This window comes from Danio rerio, chromosome 3 (genome assembly GCF_049306965.1).
Source record: "Danio rerio strain Tuebingen ecotype United States chromosome 3, GRCz12tu, whole genome shotgun sequence".
Classification (NCBI taxonomy): Eukaryota; Metazoa; Chordata; class Actinopteri; order Cypriniformes; family Danionidae; genus Danio; species Danio rerio.
Genome location: NC_133178.1, coordinates 51,902,789 through 51,929,363, shown reverse-complemented (window position 1 = coordinate 51,929,363; position 26,575 = coordinate 51,902,789). Strand labels below are relative to the sequence as shown.

Here is a 26,575-nt window from a genome sequence, read left to right as displayed (position 1 = left end):
ACAGCCTATAGTCTTATTTGTTTAAATCTTCAGTCCGCTCTCGCCAAACCCGACATCGTCGATCTTTTAATTAAAAAAGAAGTAGACGAAAATTTCATGATTGAACTTTTCTCCGCATCTCCGTTTAGTGTTTACCGCATCAGTCCTATCGGGGTAGCCACTAGGAAATTATCAGATAAAAAACGCCTAATAATCGACCTTTCCTCCCTACATAACACTCCGTTTCCTAGTATCAACAGTCTCATCCCTCCCGATGAGATCTCTATGAATTATCATGACATCGACCAAGCTACTTCACTAATCAAAATAGCGGGTCACGGCGCTTGGATGGCAAAAGTCGACATAACATCCGCCTTTAAAGTCATGCCCATCCATCCTGATTTCTGGCACCTTTTCGGCATTCTCTGGCAAAATAATAATTATTTTTCTGTCCGCCTAACCTTTGGTTGCAGAAGTAGCCCAAAATTTTAGACACGCTGTCGAAAGCAATATGCTGAATCCTTTCCAATAACTACGAGATCCCGCACTTAATCCATCTATTAGACGATTTTCTAATCATCTCACCACCCGACGCTATCCCAGCCGCGCACCTCTTGACAGTTCAAAAGGTTTTCACCGAACTCAGGATTCCCATAGCAGAAGAAAAAAACGCCGGTCCAAGCACTTACATCGAATTCTTGGGCATTAGACTCCAACAAATTCCAAGCATCCCTACCAAAAGAGAAAATCGATCGAACGATCCTGGTAGGTTCCTTCCTTTTAGACAGCTCCACCTGTTCTAAGCGCGAGCTATTATCAATTTTCAGTCACTTGAATTTCGCAATGCGCATAATTCCCCAAGGCCGATCATTCATTTCTCACCCCAGTTCTCGCGTCTTCAGCTCACAGTCTAGAGGATCAAATATCCATCGATGAAAGTAGCCTAAATGAACTCCGTTTATGGAAATTATTCCTCAAACAATGGAACGGTCTCTACTTCTTTTACAGCGACCTAATATCCTCCCCAGCAGACATCAAATTATTTACCTATGCTGCCCCGTCAATCGGATTCGGAGGTTATTACCAAGGGGGCTGGTTCGCGTCCACCTGGCCGCCCCAGCTGTTAGACCTGCTGCAATCACTTAAATTATCAGCGCTATTTGAACTCTATCCACTAGTCGTCGCTGCATCCCTATGGGGGAAAGAATGGTCCTCTTCCAGTATTATAATTCACTGTGACAATGAAGCAACTGTTCACTGTATAAATAAAGGCCATTCAAATTCTATAGCATTAATTCCCCTACTTAGAAACCTCACTTGGATATCAGCATGTGACCAATTTATTTTAACTGCAAAGCATATTCCTGGATCCAAAAATCAAATTGCTGATTTTCTCTCTCGTTTTGCTTTCCAGAAATTTAGACATTTGGCACCAGAGGCGGATACGTTTCCAGTCCAAGTCCCTCCTTATTCAGAGTTGATATTCCCATTGATCATCCTTTAAAAAACCTGCTTAAAGCCTCCCTAGAATATATCCTTCAGGCGGTGGCGCCTAGAACCCTGCAGTCATATTTAACAGCATGGAAAAGTTTTAAAACATTCCATGCATGTTATAACATACTGTTTCCTGATTTTTCCCTACTCACCATCTTATCTTGCATAACCTACCTGACCATTTAAAAAAAAACTCCAGATCAATTCCATCAAAGGCTATTTGAGTGGAATTCAATTTTTCCACAAACTAATTTACGGTTCCCCTGCACCTCACTTAGCTAATTCTCAAACTGCTCTTTTATTGAAAGGCATACAAAGAACCCACCCCACACGTCAAGACACACGACAGCCCATAATGCTGAAAACACTCACTAAATGCATATCCACTCTTACGATACTCTAGGATCCTAGACTCTAAGATACGAATCAATCCACACAGCACATACACTCGATGCTATGTTTATTTTAGCGTTCTTTGGATTTTTAAGGTGAACTCTGGGTTCAACCCAAACATTCATCCCACCGTATCCGATTTAGTAACATTACACAACGAAACCATTTCCTTTTTCATTAAAAAAAAGCAAAACCGATCAAGCTAAAAAGGCCATTACATCTACATTTTCAGCCTATAATCACCTAATTGTCTATATCAAACACTGCTAGCATTTTCACAAATCCGGAAATCACAAGCCTCTTCCTTAGCAGAACCTCTATTCACAGACGATAGCAATCGCCCAGTTACTCGTTTTTGGTTTCAAAAGCATCTTAAATGCGTCCTTATTAAGTCCCGCTTCCCAGCCGACAACTTCTCCAGCCATTCTTTCAGTATAGGCGCAGCTACCACCGCAGCACAAAATGGTCTATCAGAGCAGCAGATCCAAACACTCGGACGTTGGTCCTCTCAGGCCTTTAAGTGCTACATTCAATCTGACCACTCTCATATCAGAAGAGCCTAACAAACCCTCATCAAAAAACCCCTCTAAGATAAATTCGACACCCACTAGAGCCCATTACACCACATGTCACAACACATGCGTCTTTGACAGTTCACAAGGCACCTTCTTCAAACACCCTTCGCATACTATCTCGACAAAACTCGTACAGCGTCGCTCCAACTGGAGTCGCACAACTTATTACGCACACCTTATTATTAATATTAAGCATCACAGCTAGTGCAACGACCGTCCCTAGGGAGATGCACACTTTATTACAGACCGCTGCAAGCGCAACGAACATTCATACAGGAGACGCACACATTATTATTATGCACCACCGCTAATGCAGTGGCTGCTCCTACGGGAGACGTACACCTCACTATCACGCATTATTTCAAGAGCAGTGACCACTCATACAGTAGACACACACTTTTTATGCACCACTGCTAGTGCAGTGACCGCTCCTACGGGAGACGTACACATTAAAATTTTGCACCACTGCAAGCGCAGTGACAGCTCCTACGTGAGACGTACACCTTACAATTATGCACCACTGCAAGCGCAGTGACTGCTCCTATGGGAGACATACACCTTAAAATTATGCACCACTGCAAGTGCAGTGACAGCTCCTACGGGAGACGTTCACCTTACAATCATGCACCACTGCAAGCGCAGTGACCGCTCCTACGGGAGACATACACCTAACAATTACGCACCACTGCAAGCGCAGTGACCCTTCCTACGGAAGACGTACACCTTACAATTATGCACCACTGCAAGCGCAGTGACAGCTCCTACGGGAGACGTACACCTTACAATCATGCACCACTGCAAGCGCAGTGACTGCTCCTACGGGAGACGTACACCTTACAATTATGTACCACTGCAAGCCCAGTGACCGCACAAATACAGCTCTAAAGCTCAAATCCAACCATTGTTTTCTGTTCCTCAAAATAACTTTCTGTTCACTTAAAAATTGTTGCAACATGCTTAAAATGCAGGCAATTGTTGTTTAAATCAAAATGCATGATGAGTTTCATTGGTTTATTCAGCTTTTATCACTTTGTAAGTTTGGTCTGCAAAGCTCATATTACATTGTGAGAAGCACAAATACAGCTCCAGAGCTCAAATCCAACCATTGTTTCTGTCTTCCTTAAAATAGCTTTCTGTTCTCTTGACAATTGTTATAACATGCTTAAAATGCATGCAATTGTTGTTTAAAACAAAAAGCATGATGAGTTTCATTGGTTTAGTAAGTTTTTATCACTTTGTGATTTTGGCCTGCAAAACTCATATGACAGCGTGAGAAGCACGAATACACCTCCAGAGCTCAAATCCAACTATTGTTTCTGTCTAGTGTATGTGTGTAAAATGAGTGTATATGAATCCCAGTAATGAGTTGCAGCTGTAAGGCCATTCGCTTGATAAGTTGGCGATTCATTCCACTGTGGCGACCCCAGATTAATAAAGGGACTACCCCGAAAAAAAAAAAGAATAAATAAATTATCTTCTTAAGTCTACCATACTGATACTATTACTGATTAATTATACTAGAAATATTAATTATAGACCAACGCAGTCATGTTCAACTCCTGTCTCTATCTTACTATATAATTCTAAATTTTATAATCAGTTTTTTTTTTATGCCAGGGGAGCAGAGGGTCTTTTGACCACCTGTGTACACACTGTTTAGAAAAGACTTAACTCTCTACACCAGCCACCTCAGTCCCCAGTGAAAGAGTTTTTTTATTATTCTTTTTTTTTCCAGCAGGGAACACTGTACATGTGCAGTAAACCTAAATATGCTTAATATATATTTTTAGATATGCTTTATATATGTCTTTTTCAAAATGTAAAATCCCAGCAGTCACAGTTTAGTCTGTTTATATTAATGAGTTTTCTTTAGTTTGTATTATTATTATTATTATTTTTATTATTTCCACTATTTTTTTTTTTTTTTTTACTTTGAAATTTGTTTTTAAAATAGCAGTTTATTTATGGCAGAAAATATATTATTTTGCAAAAAAAAGAAAAAATAAATAAGTGCAGCAGTTAGGGACAATATATATATATATATATATATATATATATATATATATATATATATATATATATATATATATATATATATATATATATATATATATATATTTTTTTTTTTACCTTAAATTTGTTTTAACTAATATTGTTTAAAAAATATAATAAAAAAAACATATTGACTAAATCGTGAATCGTATCGATTTGTGAGTTAAGTGAAACAATACGCCCCAACCATTTTCAATTGCAATTTACTAGAACTTCTATTTGAAACTGCTTTGACACAATCTACATTGTAAAAGTGCTAAATGAATTTAATTAAATTGAAGAAGCCTCTTGTGTGCCGTATACAACCCTGACATCATTTCTCACCTATTGCGCTTTACCATGTGAAATGGTTTAGGGTATTGCCAACAGACTGCGCAGTTCGCTAAATAAGGGCAGGCAACTGAGAACTTATTTCAATTTATTTATGTATGTATGTATGTATGTATGTATGTATGTATGTATGTATGTATGTATGTATGTATGTATGCATGTATGTATGTATTTATTTATTTATTTATTTATTTTTATTTATTGGCAATTGAGAAAAAATGCAATGTGACATTTGACCAAAAATACAAATTTACACATCATTTATCAATGTGGTTCCAAACCTTTATGAGTGAACACAAAATAACATATAACTTATTTTATTAACACAAAAGAAGATATTTTGAAAAATGTTACAAACTTTTAACCATTGACTATAAAACAAATACTATGTAAGTCAATGGTTACAGGTTTACACATCTTTTTTGTTCATCAGAACAAAAGGTTTGTGAGAAGTTAAGCAATAGTAGATGAAGAAAGAATTTTTAGTTTTGAATGAACTCTTCCTTTAACTTATAATTATTTTTAAACCTCAATTAAATTAATAAATTAATCGTATTAGAACAAAAGCAGAACTTAGTCAATATATTGCTCTCTTGAATATAGCCCAATAAAATAAAATTTTCAGCACAAAATCATGTGCAGAAGTGGATCAGTGGATTTTTAGCAGTATTCTCTGTCCCAGTTGTCCAGTATACTGGGGTTGATGCAGGATGATCCAGGGCCATTTACATACAGAGTAGTGTGTTGGTCTGCTTGGTCTTGTAATAATGTTATGTACCATAAGTCTTCTGGCAGGTCAAGCTCCAGAATCCTCTGCTTGATGCGCAGTTTCTTCTCAATGGTCCTCCGCCTGAACTTGAACTCAATGATGGTTTTGGTGTAATGGTTTAGAGCTGTGACCGCAGAGCTCATACAGGTGCCGAACGAACACCACGCCAGACTGAGAGAGAAAAAAAGAGAAGCACGATTAAGCAATTTTTAAAGATTTTTTAAGAATTTTTAAAGCCAAAAATTTATCTCAGTCCATCCAAGATTTTTATAATTTTTTTGTCCTTATAAAAATGCTAGTCAAAGCCTAAACAGCAAAACACTCAGTGATAAATTAACACTGTGTGATATTAAAAATAACACTGCAGCCGTGGTAAATTGAATGAGATTATTAAATGTTGGTTGAACAGAACCTGATGCTAACAAGCAGAATCGCTGAAGAGAAAATCATAACAGTGACTGACTATAGAGTTTGACATTATTTTTCTGTCAAAAATCTAAAAAAGTCACTTTTGTACATTTTCACATTTGACATTTACTGATGCAAAGTCAATGATGCAAAGTCACTATTGTGGAAGACAGGGTTTGCTTTACTTGGTAGCTTTGATAGGTGTAATTGTTATGGCAAGGTAAAAGAAAAATAACAGTTTTATTCACTGATGTTGTGTGTGACATTAATTTCTGATTATGATGGTGATGTGGTTTTGATTTTAAAACCCTGAATACAGTAACTCTGTATATGTAAAGATTTATTGAATTTAGGCTTTAAGAAGCAAGGCATACATTGTTAAAATGATTTAACTGATTCTCAGTTTCTCTGTCTTTAATATGGCAGATCTTTTTAAAGCATTGATGAGGCTCGTTCTGTCAAACATTCTTATTATTATAGGTGAAGTCAAATTAACCTCATGTTGCAACATAATCCAAGATTAATCTCACTGTCAGGGTCAGTGAATTAAAACAGTAGATAATACCATGACACAGTTACAGTTAATAATGTTCAGTCAACGCTTAAATAATTCATTAATTATTCTATTAACCTCACTACCTCAATGTTATTCATCAGTTTGTGAGCACAGCTATTTTAAGACTAGAGGTTTGCTGGATGTCATGTACACACACACACACACACAGAGAGAGAGAAAGATAGAGAGAGAGAGAGAGAGAGAGAGAGCGAGTGTTACTCTAACCAGCGATCGCCCTCCGGAGCCACTATAACCATGGACTACAGGTCCGCCTTCCTCTGCACTACATACACTTCTCCCAGACACTCATGCCTGCTCACTCATCTAGACTGATTACACTCGCATCAACTGAGGACTTTCAGAGACTGATTAGACACCCTTCATAAGCCTGTCCTTCACTCATCCAGTTTGCCGAGTCTTGTTCGCTTTCAGTGACATTACAACGCATTTCTCCTTGTCTTGTTTCTCCGTGTTTTAGACCCTAGCCTAGTTTATCCCTGTTCTCCTGTTTAGCCACCTGCCTTTTGACCTGTTGTCTGTTATACGACTGTAAGAATTGAAATATTACAAATATTTTTGATGTCTTTGACAATTCAAAACATGAGCTGAAAACAGGGCCAATGGACTCCACAACCCACCAGGGGGGAATGCGGGAAAAACCAGTTCCTGCTGCATTTGCATCTGAGTATGCTGAAACTCAGCTTCATCCCCCAACTCACGCATATGGTAATTTCAATGTTTGAATGTTCTTGATTAACCAAACTGACTTTAACTATCATGTTTGATATCATTTGAAATGTCTCAGTGCGATTGGTACAATGGTCTCATTCTCTCAGAAATAGACATAATCAAAACAATAAATATATAACTTCAGGCATCTTTTGAACCACTGTGAAGGGTGTGACTTTTCCCTAAGTGTGAATGCCTTTTGTTATTCACACCCCCTTCCTTGAGGGAATTCTTGGATTATTTAAGGTAAGGTCCGCGAAAGATTCAGGGCGATTCTGCCTAACCAGCTCAGCCCATAACATGGCTTGTTCCATGTTATGTATATTTCAAAGTCAGGAATGCATCTTTTTCATCTTGGATTTATCTTTGATAATTTGATGTTTTGTATTGATCGTTTATGAATTGACTAATTGAATTGGCATAATTCATTTACCTGACTAATAAATTGTTATGTTTTGAATGATTCAAACAGAGTTCGTGTTATTATCTTTAGTAGATTGTGGTAATTTCATAGCACCACAAGCCCCTGTTCAGGTTAGTAGCGGACTAGGACACGGTAGACGGAGCATTGCGGCACGCTATACGATGTCTCTAGAGCTCCGACTAACAAATTGGCATTTATTCATGTATACTTAGGCTGTAAAAGGATATCTAAGGGGATAGTCCTTCACCAGATAAACTTATAATACTATTTAGATAGTATAGTGATTATTCAAAGTTACTACTAGTTTAAGTACGACTGGTCTGCTTAATTCTATAGTAATGATCGTTATATGACTAAATAGCTCTGTCTGATTTAGGAGGTAGCAGACCTATGGGGACTGCATAAAAAATATCCTAATCTGAGTAAGTAGGGTTCTGCCTTTTTAGGATAGCGGTCAATCGCCACTGTTTAGTGACCAAGACTGACATGCTTGTGCTTAAGAAATGGTATACTCGGCCGGTACAAGATTCAGGATGTTATAGGAATCCCAATGAACGAGAATAACATACAATGATGAACCGAAGAGAATATTCAATCATAATCTAAATTAATGTGAACGGAAACAAAATAACCTTCTCAATGTTTTATAATTGGAGTCAGATAAAACGAGGATAAATATATCAATATTCTAAACCACCTCATACTAAAATTGGAGTCAGATATGAGTTAAGTTTAATATAAATCAACATTGTGCACTGGAAAGACCGAACATGCAGTGAACCTTCATCCACCAGTGGATACCGTCATTGGACCAACTGGCTGGACCTTACAAAATGGTGACCCCGACGTGATCTGCCAACTCAGGCGAGTTACGTCTTTCCAGCACAAAATGGATTTATATCAAGCAAGAGGTTTGGATCTTCTATTCTATCTTCAGCTGCTGTGGTAAGTCAATTCTTCTTTGCCTATTAGAAATGTTGAGGGAAAGCGAGACGCACCCTATATAAACACATTGATAGAATGAGTCGGAAATGCTCAAAAATGTTAGACCGGAATGCGTTATCCGGTGGGGTTGAGAATTAGACAAAACCACTTTGATTATCAGGGACATGATTGCATCAGTATAGATAAACGCCATCCCTTGCTCTGAAATATCTCTTTGTCTGCTAGACAGCAAGAGTTGAAGCTTAAAATTGGAATAACATCATCCAAATTATATTCTGGGACTCAGTGGAGAGTCATAAATTAGATCCTTAAAGTTTATATCAAAAACTATCCATTGTTTTTAATCTACAGTTTTATAAAAAAGAGAAAAATGGAAAAAAGGAAAAAATGGTTAAAGATTTAAAAACAATTGTAAACTTTTAAATGGGATTAATAACAACAGTCTGTTCTAAGGCATTTGCATGTGAAAAATAAAGGTGTGCAGAACAGAATGATTTGATTGCAAAAAAGACAAATAGGCTCTAATGAAAACTTTACCAATCAGAAATTTGTCATTTAAATTTAATGGTGATAAATTCAAATATGATGCTGATCAACTAAAATATCCACTATACTTTAATTTTATCTCGAAACAGACTAAATATAAAAGATAGAAATTAAATTATAAGATTTTAGCTTTAAATCAGCCCTTAGACCTCCTGACTGCTCAAACCTTTTCATATTCAAATGGCCTGACAGAGAGCAAAGAAATTTCACCTCAGTGAGAATAAGATACTGAGAATGTGTTTGCTGTATTTGCATAAAACAATTACATTCTTCCATTTGGCCACAAGCCTTTGCTGACCCTTTTGTTCTCCATGCAACCTACAGGCAAACACAGCCCTGATCACAAGATAAAAGCATTAAGCTAAAATGCACTGTTGTTCTAAAACACTCCCCAGAGACCAGATATAATTAAATTATAATCCTTACTATTTTTAATATAATATAATTACATTAGGAATAAACAATAATGTACATTATATTATAATCGCCAATTCATGGCACTGAAGACTAAAGATGAAACATTCATCTTGAGGAGGTTTGCTTTCTTTATGCTTAAGGAAAACACTGACAGAACTACTATAGCATAACTGATTGTAAACCAATAAAATCCTCGCTGAAAAACACCACCTACAATTAAAATTTGATCAGAGAGTTTAACTCACCAGAAAAATAATGAAAGGGGGATGGATATGATAACATTCAGAGTTACCAAAGTTTTTATGGGTCAAAAGATCTAACCTGTGAGCCACACCATAAAATGAAAACTGTTAAGCAGAGAACACCAAAAGGGTGAAATGATTTCTGCCAACAGATCTGACTGTTAATGAGAGCAAAAAATGAACTATGGGTATCGGCCCATTAGATTGTGAACTGAAATTAGTGAAAAATCATTAATTGATTCAGAAAAAATGTCCCCAGCGGAACTGGGAGGTAATGCTCAGAATACAGCAGACTGTGTAAACTCCACAGCGAGAGCAGTTTCAGGTGTTACACACTCACAATATGCTGAAATCAACAACAGCAATTCAGATCTGACCAACAACATCATGTGGCTTCCAGAACATTAATTCCACATGATTGAATTTGAAACTGATAAAAATTCTAAAATTAACTATGGTTCTCTCTGCTTTTGTTCTCATCTTAGGCGGACCAGTAACAAAGAATGCTCCAGATCCAGTCCACTTCAAACGTGGACGAATGAGGGCAACAAAAAGTTAGGCCATAACCTGAGAGGCCAAAAGTCTTCCATCTTGCATCTCAAAGCAAGAACCCCTGTGGCGTTAACACCTCACCTGCAGTGAGTCTTCTGAAAAAGCCTTTGATTAGTCATCAGAATAAAAATTATCCACAGCTGATCTTATCAATGGATTCAGCATTGTAGGAGGCTTTGTGATTTCACAAAACATCTTTCTTCAACTAAGATGTAAATTATTACATGTTAAATTAAACAGAGACACAAAAAGATCTCATAGTTAAAATCTTCCCAAAATTGCTTAATAGCAATGGGACTAAAACCCTGGTTACCTAGAGGCAATAATGAACTTTACTGCATTGTTCCTGCAAGATACTTGTTTCTTTGATCTCCAAAAGTAGAAAACTCTGCTATCCCCTGTATAGCTGCAGTTTGAACTACAAACAGGAGTATAGAGTGTGATAATTAAACTAACCATGAAAATGCATTCTTACAGGATCCAGCTTTGAACATTGCACCTTATCATGCTCCGTAAAAGATATTATATGGAATCAATTTAAGCCGGAACACACCTCATGTTCACATTCTTATGCTGGCTCCCTGTTAAAACAGGACTAAAAATTTTACAACACAATTATAAAAATTGATTACCATTGTTCGGAGCATTACACTGACACATAGCCACAGGTAAACCCAGGCACATAGATAACACCTTAGTCTTCAAAGACCCAGGAGTCAAATCTCCTTAATTAAGATCTTTTGTCCATGTTTATACAAACAAAACACATTAGCCTCACACACATAGAACAGAATAATTAATCTGATGACAGACGAGACAACAAACACCCTCTGACATCCTCTGTCAGCTGAAAAGAAATTACACATTTGCATGGCTTTGACAACAAATTGATGGTATAAAATTTCAATAGAGGCGAACTTGCCAATAAATTCAAGAATAGATACACTGACTGTTATGGGGATGGTTGACAAACCAGAGGGCCCCTGGTTTTCCAATCTATCACCAATAACAGGTATAAGTGCTAAAGTGATTAAAATTAAACCTGAAGTGAGGACACTTCTAATAATTAACTAGGAAATCTTAAATGTGACAAATACCATCAATTGTGTTCAAGCCTATACACACACACACACACACACACACACACACACACACACACACACACACACACACACACACACAAAACACACACACACACACACACACACACACACACACACACACACACACCACACGACATACACACACAAACACACACATTATTATAGATATACCTTCATAATTATGGTTAAATAATGTGATTACTATCATGTATGACAAATATCTTCATTTTTTTTCATTTTGAAAATGAATGTCATTTATTTGAACGTATTGTCATGATGATATGTTTTATGATGCATACTGCCTGTTATACTGTTTTAATAAGTTGCACTGACCTTTTGATAGCTTTACCTTGAGTAATTCAAACCAAGAATATTTAATATTCTCCCTATCATTATACCCCATCTCAGTGGTGACAAAGAATTCATCTGTTTTGGATTGGACCTTTTAAACAGATTGAAAGAGACCTGAGACCAGTTGTACAACTCGCACTTGCTGACTTTTATGTTTTGATCATATACTTTATGCTTAACCTCATGACTTTCTCCAATGCAGAATGACACAAGTTCATAATTGTTCAATCGCTGAGCCATCAAGTTGCTGTTTAGGTGTCCGGAAAGAGGGCAGTGTATACACACTGTAGACCCCCACATGCCGATGTCTGCATGTCTGGAGGTGACCAGATTCATCAGAAGAAGCAGACTATGAGAAGCCCACACGACGTGGACACTTTTGCCAGGGGAAGGACACAGTGGAAGCTATGTGTCCACAGGCGTATGGACTGAATGAACTGTGCATTCGGCTCATCAAGAGAGGTGAAAACGAGCCTGGACCTATTTAGCTACCTGCTGAACACGAATTGAAATATTACAAATATTTTTGATGTCTTTGACAATTCAAAACATGAGCTGAAAACAGGGCCAATGGACTCCACAACCCACCAGGGGGGAATGCGGGAAAAACCAGTTCCTGCTGCATTTGCATCTGAGTATGCTGAAACTCAGCTTCATCCCCCAACTCACGCATATGGTCATTTCAATGTTTGAATGTTCTAGATTACCCAAACTGACTTTAACTATCATGTTTGATATCATTTGAAATGTCTCAGTGCGATTGGTACAATGGTCTCATTCTCTCAGAAATAGACATAATCAAAACAATAAATATATAACTTCAGGCATCTTTTGAACCACTGTGAAGGGTGTGACTTTTCCCTAAGTGTGAATGCCTTTTGTTATTCACACCCCCTTCCTTGAGGGAATTCTTGGATTATTTAAGGTAAGGTCCGCGAAAGATTCAGGGCGATTCTGCCTAACCAGATCAGCCCATAACATGGCTTGTTCCATGTTATGTATATTTCAAAGTCAGGAATGCATCTTTTTCATCTTGGATTTATCTTTGATAATTTGATGTTTTGTATTGATCGTTTATGAATTGACTGATTGAATTGGCATAATAAATTTACCTGACTAATAAATTGTTATGTTTTGAATGATTCAAACAGAGTTCGTGTTATTATCTTTAGTAGATTGTGGTTATTTCATAGCACCACAAGCCCCTGTTCAGGTTAGTAGCGGACTAGGACACGGTAGACGGAGCATTGCGGCACGCTATACGATGTCTCTAGAGCTCCGACTAACAAATTGGCACTTTTTCATGTATACTTAGGCTGTAAAAGGATATCTAAGGGGATAGTCCTTCACCCGATAAACTTATAATACTATTTAGATAGTATAGTGATTATTCAAAGTTACTACTAGTTTAAGTACGACTGGTCTGCTTAATTCTATAGTAATGATCGTTATATGACTAAATAGCTCTGTCTGATTTAGGAGGTAGCAGACCTATGGGGACCGCATAAAAAATATCCTAATCTGAGTAAGTAGGGTTCTGCCTTTTTAGGATAGCGATCAATCGCCACTGTTTAGTGACCAAGACTGACATGCTTGTGCTTAAGAAATTGTATACTCGGCCGGTACAAGATTCAGGATGTTATAGGAATCCCAATCAACGAGAATAACATAAAATGATGAACCGAAGAGAATATTCAATCATAATCTAAATTAATGTGAACGGAAACAAAATAACCTTCTCAATGTTTTATAATTGGAATCAGATAAAACGAGGATAAATATATTAATATTCTAAACCACCTCATACTAAAATTGGAGTCAGATATGAGTTAAGTTTAATATAAATCAACATTGTGCACTGGAAAGACCGAACATGCAGTGAACCTTCATCCACCAGTGGATACCGTCATTGGACCAACTGGCTGGACCTTACACGACTCTAAGATAAGATCAGAGTCTTAGACCAGAGTTTTGCCTACTTATATCTGTTTACACCTGATTTGACCATTGCTTACTTGATGCTGAATAAACCTGCATATTGGATCTTTCCTCCAGTTGTGTGTGTCATCCCAGCAGTTACAGAAGACTCGGCCAAAGATGGATCCAGTGGGAATTCAAATCATGCGCCTTTGTCAGGGAGCGAGGTCAATCGAAGTATATGTGGAGGATTTCGTTAACCTGGCACATTTAACTTCGATGAGTGAGGTATGCCTCATGATATTTTTTTTTATGGAGAACTTAGCGAGCCTTTATATTCTACTATGCCATTGAATGATCCCCACTGCACCATCATGGCGTACATTAATCTGGCACTTCAACTGTGTGGATCCTCCTTCACCGTAGGAGAAGTTGAGGAAAATCCTAAATGTGTTTTTGGGGGGGCACTGAGGAGCAAGACCCGCTGGCAACGGGTTGTCAGCTCACAAGATGGCTCCCAGTCCCAAGTCTGTTCCTGTTGCTAAAAGGCCATCTCCAGAGCTGCCAGTCCCTCCAGTGCTGCCAGATCCTCCAGAGCTGCCAGACCCTCCAGTGCTGCCAGATCCTCCAGAACTGCCAGACCCTCCAGAGCTGCCACTGCCAGAGCTGCCAGCGCTGCAGCCAGAGTCGACGTCGCAACCAGAGTCGATGCCAGCGCCGCAGCCAGAGTCAACGCCGCAGCCAGAGTTGACGCCGCAGCCAGCGCCGCAGCCTGAGTCGATGCCGCTGCACGAATGGCCGCCACTGCCTGAGCTTTCCGAGTGGCCACCACTGCCTGAGCTTTCCGAGTGGCCACCACTGCTTGAGCTTTCCGAGTGGCCGCCGCCTGAGTTTCCTGAGTGGCCGCCGCCTGAGCTTTCCGAACGCCCACAGCTCCTCACCCTGCCAGTCCCAGCCCGGCTCCTCGCTCTTCCGGCGCCACCCAGACAGCTCGCCCGGCCAGCACCATCCAGACTCCTCGCCCTGCTGGCACCACCCAGACGGGTCGCCCTGCCGGCTCCCAACAAGCCTCCAACCCTGACGGCTCCCCGCAGTACTCCAGGCCCTCTTCAGCCTCATGAACCAGGTCCAATGTAGCTCCACGCTCCAGGTCCTCCAATGTCTCATGATCCAGGTCCACTGCAGCTCCACTCTCCTGGTCTTCCGCAGCTCCACTCTACAGGCCCTCCACAGCTCCACTATCCAGGCCTTCCGCAGCTCCACGCTCCAGGCCCACCTCAGCTCCACGCCCCAGGTACGCCCCATGCTGCATGGTCCTGGCCCTCCATCCCTCCCCTTGGTTCTGCCTTCGCTCCACCTCCCACCTGATCCACACTTCCGCCTTCCTCTGGACTACATATGCATACATGCACTTCTCCCAGACACTCATCTAGACTGATTACACTTGCATCACCTGAGGACTTTCAGAGACTGATTAGACACTCTTCATAAGCCACTCATTAACACTTCCAGTTTGCCGAGTCTTGTTCGTTTTCAGTGACATTACAACGCGTTTCTCCTTATCTTGTTTCTCCGTGTTTTAGACCCTAGCCTAGTTTATCCCTGTTCTCTTGTTTAGCCGCCTGCCTTTTGACCTATTGCCTGTTATACGACTACGACTCTGGTTTTGCCTACATATATCTGTTTACACCTGATTTGACCATTGCTTACTTGACGCTAAATAAACATGCATATTGGATCAAACCTCCAATTGTGTGTCATCTCAGCCGTTATAGAGAGAGAAAGATAAAGAGAGAGAGAGAGGGGGGGGGGGGGGGGGGGTCCAAAAACCTCTTTATTACTTTACAACATTCAAATTATTATCATACAGAAGGATTTTTACATTTCCAAAGTACAAACTTATGAAAAGTAGACCTCTAATTCAAATCAACACCAAACTAAGTAACAACAAATTTTCTTCAACCATACATACAGTAGGTGAGAGTTCAAAGTCATATACCGCCGCCGTTTGAAATAACTGCCGCTTTGTTTTTAGTGTATGACCGCAGTTTTTGAATAAGCCGTCAGGGGGCGCAAAGGGACGGTATGTGAACGGACAGAAACACCCTATACAGCAGCTTTAAATATGCTACTGTGCTTGTACATGAGATTTAAAAATAAGTCAAAGCATTATAATTCCTTCATTAATCATTTAAAATTTGTTAACACGCTTTATTGTAAACTTTTTAAGTGCAAAGAGGATTCATTTTGGAAAATAGAATTGAAGAAATAAAAGACAACTAAAATGAAAGCACAAAAATCCAGAACAAATAAGTAGTCTTAAATAAATAAATAAATAAATAAATAAATAGGCCTAAATAAATCAATAAATATATCTATAAAGCAGTCTTTTAGCCTATAGAGAGATGTTCAGTGTTTAGTGTTACATTTTCGTTGTTGGTTATATTTTACTATCTCATATGTTTCAATTATTGTACATAATAATAAACGAATAATGAAAATAAATGAATAATGAAAATAGGACATAGATTAAGTCTGGCAGGTTTATTTTTAATAATTTAGTTTCAGTTCCGTTTTTTTGTTTCAAAATGTCAATGTTCTGCTTTAAAGTATAACTGTTGTTTTGGTTTGTTTTTTTACTTAATGGCTCAGTATGTTTTGTCTTTTATATTAAATTTCAGTCACCTTGCATATGCGTGTGATATATAGGCTAATGCGCGCATAACCGCGGAAAAAGAAGAAAAAGCTGTCAGTTAGAGCTAATTCATCAAAATTAGATATATTAAAATACAGCATTTATGTTATTACAGGCAGAGTGTGAACAAACTCAAGGCTTAGATATGTGCTTGCCTTTTTATGCATTTAAAACAGATTTGCGGCCTTTTTATAGGCTACTATGGTGTATAATAATGTTTTTTTTTCTTTTCTTTTTTGTATGGTAAAGGACTGCACATTATGTTATTGATGTAGATTTAGGCTAAAACTTACCATTGATAAACGTGACCTACCTCAAGCAGATCACTTAAAGTATAATAAAAATAATGTTGCTGCAGGACATAAATTAAGTCCCGCAAGTTTATTTTTAATAATTTAGTTTCAGTTCTGTTCCCTTTTTTTCCTCAAAACGTCAATGTTCTTCTTTGAAATAAAATTGTTGTTTTTTTGTTGTTGTTTTTTTTTTTTTACTTGTAATGGCTCAGTATCTCAATATATATATATATTCTTAATAAACTTCACAGCCACAAATATAAAAAAACACAACTTTTATTAAAACAGGGCGAGGATTAGAAAGAATGCGATGCTTGTTATATAATTAAAATTTTGATGCCAATTTCTGCATGCACATTTTTTCACTCGCTACTCCGCTACTCCGCCGAGAGCACCTTCAATAATCTAAACATTTGTTTAAAGATGGACCGAAAGATGTGCTCAAAAGAGTGCATGCATGTGGTGAAGAACGATGGCAAAGCTAAGTGTGATTATTGTTATATAACTAATAAGTTATAAAGCACAGTGTCCAATCAACATAACTAAGCATCTGCGGTTGGCTCATTCTTCACGAATATAGAATTAAAAGAATGGCGCATTTATTGTGCCTCCCTCGGGTACAACCAACAAGAGTTATGCATTAAACTTTTCGAGCGTTATGAGCAGTTCGGTGTTAGTTTTAATTTAAATATATCGAGCCGAAACTATTCCCAGAGATGGGTTGCGGCTGGAAGGGCATCTGCTGGGTAAAAACTTGCTGGACAAGTTGGCGGTTCATTCCGCTGTGGCAACCCTGGATTAATAAAGGGACTAAGCCAACAAGAAAATGAATGAATGAGCCGAAACTAAACAGCGCATTCTCTTCACCTTCTCGTTCATAACCAGCGAGACGCGCTGCTAAGCAGGCAGGAGAGACTCCGTCATTTATAATCTTAGCTGATGTAGGCCTATCAGAGTCGAAAGAATATATTAAAGTGGAATGTTCTTTTAACAGTACCGATATGTTTAATCTTTTTTTTTCCCTGTCATTCCTCTTTAGCAAATTATATTGTTTTACAGCTGCTTGATTCTTTTAAAACTGAAAGCAGAGCCCGTCAATTGGTGTTTTTTTTATTAGTAAATTCTTTAATGTGCTTTTAATAGTTTTATTCTATTCAAAGCAGCACTTAGATGTGAATTTATCCTCAAAACATGGCATGAGAGCAATGCATGTTTCTTGTTTCATGTGTCCCAAGATTGTCTTTTTTCTTGCGTGTGCGCGATCAATTTCTGATCCTTTTGCATAAAGGTTTTAATCAAACAACAGGTAATTTAATCACTTTCGATGTGCTAAAATATTTGTTAAACGAATGTTTTTTAAAAAAAAAAAAAGCACTGTAAATACTGTAAAACAGACTAAAATGTATGGTCTAATCGGAAATAAAGGAAATTATATATTTCATTATTTAATGCATAAAACAGGCTGGTCTTTTGATAAACTGAGTTTAATTGTTTTGAAACTTTTAATTGCATTTTAATGTCCTGTAAATAATAAAAGTTGCATCAGATTGATAAAAAAGAATCTCAATACCTGCGTGAACAGGACCACAGTTACTTTTTTTCACTGACTGGCAGGACTGGCAAACGTGTCAGAAAAAAACTGCTGAATCACTGCGAATATTTGGTTAACTTATAAAACAAATGTCTGGTTTAGTGATGTTAATAATGCATAGAAAAATGCAAAGCAGAATTCTCCTGAGCTCATTAATCCACTGATGGCAGTCAGGGAATCACTGGCCCACTACATTCTTACCAACATATTTTATTTATTAAATGATTATATATTTTTATATATTATTATATGTTATTATTAAAATATTAAAATAGTCTATTATTTTATTTGTGGCTAGAGCTTGAATAAATTGATTAACAAGCAATGTGCTTTTGTTTGTTTGTTCTTGGTGATCTTTGATATGTACTGGGTTGCGCATAATATTTTCTAAAATTTCAAGCGGTATTTGTCTATAGCTTTAATTAATTTAAAATATAAAAAAAATAACAAAATTTAAAGAATACAAAGATAAAAAGAGCAGCATTTTGCTAATTATAATAGTCCTTTATATTTAAATCCACGTGTTGTTTCATATTTATTTTATTTCACTTGATACATTCTTTATTTAATGTTTGAATACTGAAATAAATAACAGCCATCGTTTAAAGGTTATTTCACCATCAAAATGTAGCCTATTATATGTATCATTAACTTTTTATATAAAACCGTGCAGTGTAAATAGGACCTTAATACAGTTTAAAGCGAAGTTGTCTGAAAGGATGATGGGCATGGCATGTCTACTGTTTTGGCTTATGTTATGCATTTTGAAAATAACTGTCGGGTGAAGGCTCTGGTCGTGCGGAATTGGTCTGCTGCTGTCGCTCTGGCTCAGCAGGCAACCCATTCAGCTATGTTCTGTGTTTTTTACGTAAAAATATATTAGTTTTGGCGAATGCTACGAGAGTAATATAGATATTTTAAATACTCAATAGTTCAGTCCAGAAGTTGCTGTGCATATAAAAATTTTCATAAAGCCCCATATTTCATGCGGTTTCGTTTTAAAACGCATAGGGTTTGCTTCAGTTATGCCATCCGTCCTCTGTCGGAGTTTTGGATTTTGTGTATTCATGTTTGTGAAAAACACTTGAGAGTGGAGACCCCTTCCCCCAACTCATAACCAAAAGCTTGTCTGTCAGGTGTTAATATTGTCCTTTAACCAGAAAAAAAAAAAAAAAACGAAAACACTGCATGGATTACAAGGGTTGCAACAGAAAATAGCCTAACAACATCAATACTACTACTACAAATAATAATAACATTTCATAGTGGATTGCAGTTGGAAAGGCATCCGCTGTGTAAAATATATGCTGGATAAGTTGACGGCTCATTCCACTGTGGCGGTTACAGACTAATAAAGGGACTAAGCCAAAAAGAAAATGAATGACCGAATAAATGAATAAATTATTAATAATAATAAAATTAAAATAAGGTAATAATCTTTACACACAGATGCCGCACAAGCGGTCTTTTTTATTTTTAGAGATGGTACATTTGAATTGCATCTGCCCACATCCCCCATCGCAAATCTGATAGTTGCAGAGAGAACTATAGCCCATTTACACTTAGGACAGAGTTTAGCGTAAAGAAGATCGAATGTCACTTTAGAATCACATAGATAAAGCCCACCATTGCACCATAATGAAACTATTAAAATGGTGACAACCATTTTAGCTACATTAAAAGTCTATAGGCATAAGCCATTCGTGGACTGATGCTCTTTTTTTAAACATGCAGATTTGAAATATCTACGCTTAGCCTATTTGTTTCCCCTACAATCATTTTCAATCATTGGTGTAAATGGGCCTTAATACAGTTTAAAGCGAAGTTGTCTGAAAGGATGACAGGATCCTTCATGTCTATTGTTTGGCTCACGTTGTGCATATTTGAAAATAACTGTCAGGTGAAGGGCGGCGATGCAGTGGCGCAGTAGTGCTTTCGCCTCACAGCAAAAAGGTCTGTGTGGAATATGAATGTTCTCCTTGCATTCGCGTGGGTTTCCTCTGGGTGCTCTGGTCTCTCCTGTGTTAATGGTACACTGCATTGTGCTTTAACTGGGGAAAAAACAACAACCCGAAAACACTGAGTTGGATTACAAGGGTTGCTGCAGAAAATAGCCGAATAATACTAACAAAAATAATAATAATAATAATAATTCCTAGTGATGGGTTGCAGCTGGAAGGGCATCCGCTGCGTAAAACATATGCTGGATGAGTTGGTGGTTCATTGTGCTATGGCAACCCCAGATTACAAAAGGGACTAAGCCGAAAAGAAAAATGAATTCATGAATAATAATAGTAATTTTAAAATAAAATAATCTACACACAGATGCCACGCAAGCGGCCTACTATTTTAGAGGAGATATATTTGAATTGCTGAAACTATTAAAATGGTAATGGCATAACTCTTTTATTTGTGGCAGCTTTTTTTCGCGCAACAAAAATGAGGCGTTGGGAAGCATTTAATGAATAAAAACAGGGTTAGTAGTGAAATCAGCTTTTCATTGCATCCCTATTAACTATATCAGTGCATTAAGGCCTTTTAGTGTCATATCTCGATAGAATAGCCTAAGTTAAATTGAAATTATTTAAAGAATAAAGATATAAAAAATCAGATTAAATAGAAATAAATTTGTTTCGGTGGTCTTCATTTTAATGCCCTCATGATGCGATGTGCTTTATCATTATGGACGTTTTACGATAACATGATTCAAATCATGGATCTGCGACAGAGAAATGGGTTTTGGCAAACACCACAAATAAAGAGTTCCAGTATTTGTGTGTTGGAGACAGTGGAGCGGGTCTTGGTTGAACACACAGCAGCACACACACTCCCCCAGTAGGGCAGTTCTGTTCGACAGGGATTCAAAGTTGTTTTTATGTGTTGGATTATCAGGTAGAATTTCTCCCGGATCTCGAAGTATTTAGTGCACTCGTAAAAATATGCAGTAGCTACATCTCAATCTGCTGCTGAGGGCAGTGTGGGCACAGCCGGTCCTCCACCGGCAGCCATGCTTTTCTGTGCCGGCCCGTCTCTATGGCCAGCTGATGTCCGCTGCCCGCTTCTAACATGTGAAAATGCTGCAAATCAAGCTGTCGGAATCTCCCCGCGGTTAAAATTTTTTGTCATTCGGAAAAAAGAATAAATATCAGCACGCAGTGGTTGCTTTATAGATTTATTTTAGGCCTGTATTCAGCTGACAGCGCACGTTTTAATCTTGCAATTATGATAACTTTTAGAGATAATGTCTGTTTTTATCAAATTGTCTGTTATTTATTTTCTCATTTGCTACTTATTTTATTTATTTGTTGATGTTAATATGTTACATAGGCTTGTATATGCATATCTAAAATCCTTTTGCATTCAAATTTGCTTTGAACTTGAAAGAGAGAAAGAATCTGATTTACCCTGTCAGAGTGAGCACATTACTCCTGAATAGCATTTCTTTTTTTTCAGTCTTTACTTTAACCTATTAAAAAGAAAAGTGTCATAATAAATACAATTATTATCATTAAAATGGAATTATGTTTTGTTTATCGCATATAGTTAAAGTGATGTGAGTATGGTGTCCTTCAATCCGGCTACCACCGCAAGTGTGGGAAGCACTGTAATAGTTTTTCCAAAAAGCGGTAATATAAATACAATAAAATTTATATTAAGTAGTGTTCACATTAAATAATAATAATACGAAAACAATAATTTAAAAAGTATTTTGTGACACCCACATCCGTCATTAAAACGCTTTATCTTTTAAATAATAACTCTGAATCCATGCGATAATTTTAGTCCGATAAAAAAGTCTAGGCAATACTGTATGTAAAAACTAAACTATTATAAACTAAATTTTGGGAAACGGCAAATCAACAAACTATGTTTGTAATGACGGGACCTTAGTTGGCTAATGATGGTTTTGGGAAACGCATCTAAATATAGCCTATTTTCCACACTATAGGCTATTGTAACGAAAGCTCAGACAAAGATGGATACATGTGCAGTAGGTTTATTGTATAAATGAGATTAAACAGGAAGAAGTATATACTCAAGTGTACAGCAGAAGAGTACGGTGTAGTAGACAGGTGGCTAGAAATCGGCATCGGATAACAGGCTGGGATCAGGGCTGGCAGCAGAGATTCAGAGTCCAAAAGCAGGCAAAGTTCAGGGCAGGCGGCAATATAAATACAGGGTCAAGAAACAGTCCGGGTTGGCAACAAGAAGAAATCAGAATCAGGGAAAAACGCTCAGAAATGTCTGCAGGGCAAAACAAGACTTCGCACTGAAGCAGCGTGTGAGTGCTGCTTATATGTGTGTGGAATGTGATTGGAGATATGTGTCAGGTGTGTCTGAAATCAGTGTAGATGGATGACGTAATGTCAATAGTCCGGTGATGATGACCTCTGCTGGTTAGTGAAGGGAATAGCTGGGACCGAGCCGGTGACAGAGCCCCCCTCCTGCGAACGGCTCCTGACGTGAGGATGATAACGACGTCGGGGTCTTCCACGGGGGCGAGGGGCCGGCATTTCCGGATGATCCTGATGAAATTTCTGTAGAAGGTTGGGGTCCAGAATGTCCGCTCTGTTGACCCAGGATCTTTCCTCCGGACCGTACCCCTCCCAGTCTACCAGATATTGTAGTGTCCCGCCCCGACGTCTGGAGTTCAGGATGTCGTGTACCTGATAAGTTTCCTCACCGTCGATGACAATGGGTGGGGAGCCCTGCGCACCGTCTGCCAACTCCCTCTCCTCCTCCACAGGACCAGCAGCCGGTTTGAGAAGTGATACATGAAATGTGGGAGAAATACGGTAATTATTGGGCAATTCCAGGCGAAAAGATACTGGTGAAATCTGTTTATTGATTTTGAAAGGACCCACGTACCTGGGGCTGAGTTTCTTGCATGGTAATTTCATGCGGAGGTCCCGGGTTGATAACCATACCCATTGTCCTGGTGTATATGTCGGGGCTGGGCGTCGACGGCGATCTGCCTGCTCTCTAAATCTCCTTATGGCTCGTGATAAGTGTGTGTGAGTGGCGTTCCGCTGAAGCCAGTCATTGACAGCGGGTAGTTCGGTGGGTTCGCCAGACCATGGGAATAGTGGGGGTTGGAACCCGAGTACACACTGGAAAGGAGTCAGTCCCGTAGCAGCCTTACGTAACGAGTTCTGTGCGTATTCAGCCCATATCAAATACTTGCTCCAGTCGGCTTGATTTTGGTGGCAGTAGGTGCGTAGAAAGCGTGTAATTTCCTGATTGAGCCTCTCGGTTTGTCCGTTGGATTGTGGGTGGTATCCTGAAGTTAAACTGATGTTGATGTTGAGACTTTTAAAGAAAGCCATCCATACTCTTGATGTGAACTGGGGTTCTCTGTCTGACACAATATCCTCCGGTAACCCATAAAAACGAAAGACATTATTACATAGGAGTTCAGCCGTTTCTAGAGAGGTGGGAAGTTTGGGAATGGGAATGAGTCTGCACGCCTTGGAAAATCTATCAATTATGGTTAGAATAGTGGTATTGCCTTGAGATGTGGGGAGATCCGTTATAAAATCGATAGCTATATGGGACCATGGTCTGCGGGGGGTGGGTAAGGGTTGTAATAATCCGGCCGGTAGCTTTCGGGAGTGCTTGTGCATATTACATAGACGGCAATTGTTGAGAAATCTTGTGATGTCCGTCAGCATGTTGGGCCACCAAAATTTTTTCTGTACCAGTTCCATTGTTCCGCTTATACCTGGGTGCCCGGAGCTGGGGTTGTTGTGTATTGCACATGGATGAGATTTGGATGGAGAACCCTGTTTCTGGGATAATATTGCGCCGATGCCCGTGTTGGATGCGTCAATTTCCACAATGAAGGGTAACTCAGGATTAGGATTATGAAGGATGGGAGCGGTGGCGAAGCGCTGTTTCAATTTGGCAAATGCCCTCTCAGCCGTGTCGTTCCATTTGATAAGTGATCCCTTCCCTCTGGTCAAACTTGTGAGTGGGGAAGCAACCAAACTGAAGTTTCGAATGAAACGTCTATAAAAATTTGCGAAGCCAAGAAATCTTTGGAGCTCTTTAATGGTTCTGGGCTTGGGCCATTTTAATACTGCTTGCACCTTCTGCTCATCCATGGCCACGCCCTCAGTGCCAATAATGTATCCTAGGAAGGAGATGGATGTTTATTGGAATTCGCACTTCTGTAGTTTTGCATATAATCGGTGTTCGATTAGTCGTTGAAGCACTGCCCTTACGTGACTGATGTGTTCTTCTAGGGATTCAGAATAGATCAGGATGTCATCGATATAGACAATGACCCAGCGATGAAGCATGTCTCGGAAGACGTCATTAATAAATGCTTGGAACACAGAGGGACTGTTTGCTAGTCCGAAGGGCATGACCAAGTATTCATAATGGCCGCTACTAGTAGAGAACGCAGTTTTCCACTCATGGTCCTTCTTTATTCTAATCAAATTGTAAGCACTACGGAGATCGAGCTTAGTAAAGTATTTGGCAGTGCGTAATAATTCTAGAGCTGCCGGGACTAGAGGCGAAGGGTACCTGTACTTGACTGTAATTGCATTGAGCCCCCGGTAGTCGATACATGGGCGTAATCCACCATCCTTCTTCTCCACGAAGAAGAAACCGGCTGATGCAGGTGACGTAGAATGACGTATAAATCCCTTCTTGAGTTCCTCCTCAATGTATGCGTTCATGGTTTCGGTTTCAGTTTGGGATAAAGGGAATATTCTTCCCCGTGGGGGTGTCGTTCCGGGCAAAAGCTCAATTGCACAGTCATACTCACGGTGCGGTGGTAACTCGGTGGCCTTTTGCTCGTTAAATGCTTCGGTCAGGTCGTGATATTCTTCGGGAATTTCCGAACGGGGAACAATTTTCTCTGTGGTTGTAATGGAGCTGACTTGTAAGGGTGATACAGTTTGCAAGCAATCTTGAAGGCATTCCTTGTCCCAACTTATGATCTCACCCTTCCGCCAGGAAATAAGAGGGTTATGTTTCTTTAACCAAGTTCTTCGGAGGTTAGTGGAGTGTGACCAATTTGCATGGGTTCCAGAGTGTTGCTTGAGGGTAATCTGGGTCTTAGGCTGAGGGGTGACAAAGAGTGAAGTGGTTTACGAGCTCGTATGAGGTCCAGGCGTATAGAAAGTTCAATGAATTGGTCCAATGTTTTTCCCTCATCACGACAAGCTAGTTCAGTTTGCAATTCTGGGTTGAGACCTTTACGATATAGTGTCTTTAATGTATCATCCAGCCATCCAGTCTGGGCTGCCAGTGTGCGGAAGTGAAGAGCGAAGTCGGCGGCTGTTTGGTTGCCTTGTTGAATAGTTAACAACTCCTCACCAGCGCTGCGACCTCCCTCAGGATGTTCGAACACAGTGCGAAATTTTTGCAAAAAACTTGCAAAAGTGGCGAACGTAGGGGTGCTTGGTTGCCAGATGGCGGTAGCCCACTCCAGGGCTTTGTCGGTGAGTAGCGAACAGACAAACGCTATTTTGCTCTTCTCTGTTGTGTACATATATGGCTGCTGGGAGATAAATAGCTGACACTGCAGTAGGAATCCTTTACATTTAGCTGGATTACCTCCATATTTCTCAGGAAGAGCCAATCGTGGGTTTTGTGCAGCACTGGGGTTTTCGCCGGGAGGAGCGTTGAAAGCAAAGCTCTCCATTGGTGACTGTGCAGAGATGTTCAGACCTTGTAATGCCTTCACCAATTCCTCCGTGAGCTGAGTGAGGTGAGTGAGTTGTTGTTGATGAACCGAGAGTGTTTGGGCTTGAGCTTGAAGTTCCGTAGAAAACTTTTGCATGGCTGCGGGATCCGATGTTGGCGAAGTCTTCTGTAACAAAAGCTCAGACAAAGATGGATCCATGTGCAGTACGTTTATTGTATAAATGAGATTAAACAGGAAGAAGTATATACTCAAGTGTACAGCAGAAGAGTACGGTGTAGTAGACAGGTGGCTAGAAATCGTCATCGGATAACAGGCTGGGATCAGGGCTGGCAGCAGAGATTCAGAGTCCAAAAGCAGGCAAAGTTCAGGGCAGGCGGCAATATAAATACAGGGTCAAGAAACAGTCCGGGTTGGCAACAAGAAGAAATCAGAATCAGGGAAAAACGCTCAGAAATGTCTGCGGGGCAAAACAAGACTTCGCACTGAAGCAGCGTGTGAGTGCTGCTTATATGTGTGTGGAATGTGATTGAAGATGTGTGTCAGGTGTGTCTGAA

General features: G+C 39.2%; 2 protein-coding genes across 6 annotated transcripts in view; one reads left to right on the top strand and one right to left on the bottom strand.

Annotated features, from left to right (window-relative positions):
- Positions 1 to 4,569: 4,569 nt before the first annotated feature.
- The window catches only part of gsg1l2a (gsg1-like 2a), a 172,995-nt gene continuing 150,989 nt past the window's right edge, over positions 4,570 to 26,575 (bottom strand). For 4 of the 5 annotated variants that reach the window (XM_009299754.5, XM_073945007.1, XM_073945009.1 and 1 more), the window contains one exon: positions 4,576 to 5,763. In XM_009299754.5, the coding sequence (XP_009298029.1) occupies positions 5,484 to 5,763 (280 nt within the window). In that variant the 3' untranslated portion in view covers positions 4,576 to 5,483. Of the gene's footprint in view, positions 5,764 to 26,575 lie in introns of all 5 variants that reach the window. The other variant, XM_073945008.1, reaches the window with a different exon arrangement.
- LOC141381284 (uncharacterized) lies at positions 12,813 to 15,525 on the top strand. The gene is made up of 2 exons (XM_073945011.1): positions 12,813 to 14,070; positions 14,209 to 15,525. The coding sequence occupies exon 2, from the start codon at positions 14,293 to 14,295 to the stop codon at positions 14,917 to 14,919; it is 627 nt and encodes a 208-aa protein (XP_073801112.1). The 5' UTR covers positions 12,813 to 14,070; positions 14,209 to 14,292; the 3' UTR covers positions 14,920 to 15,525.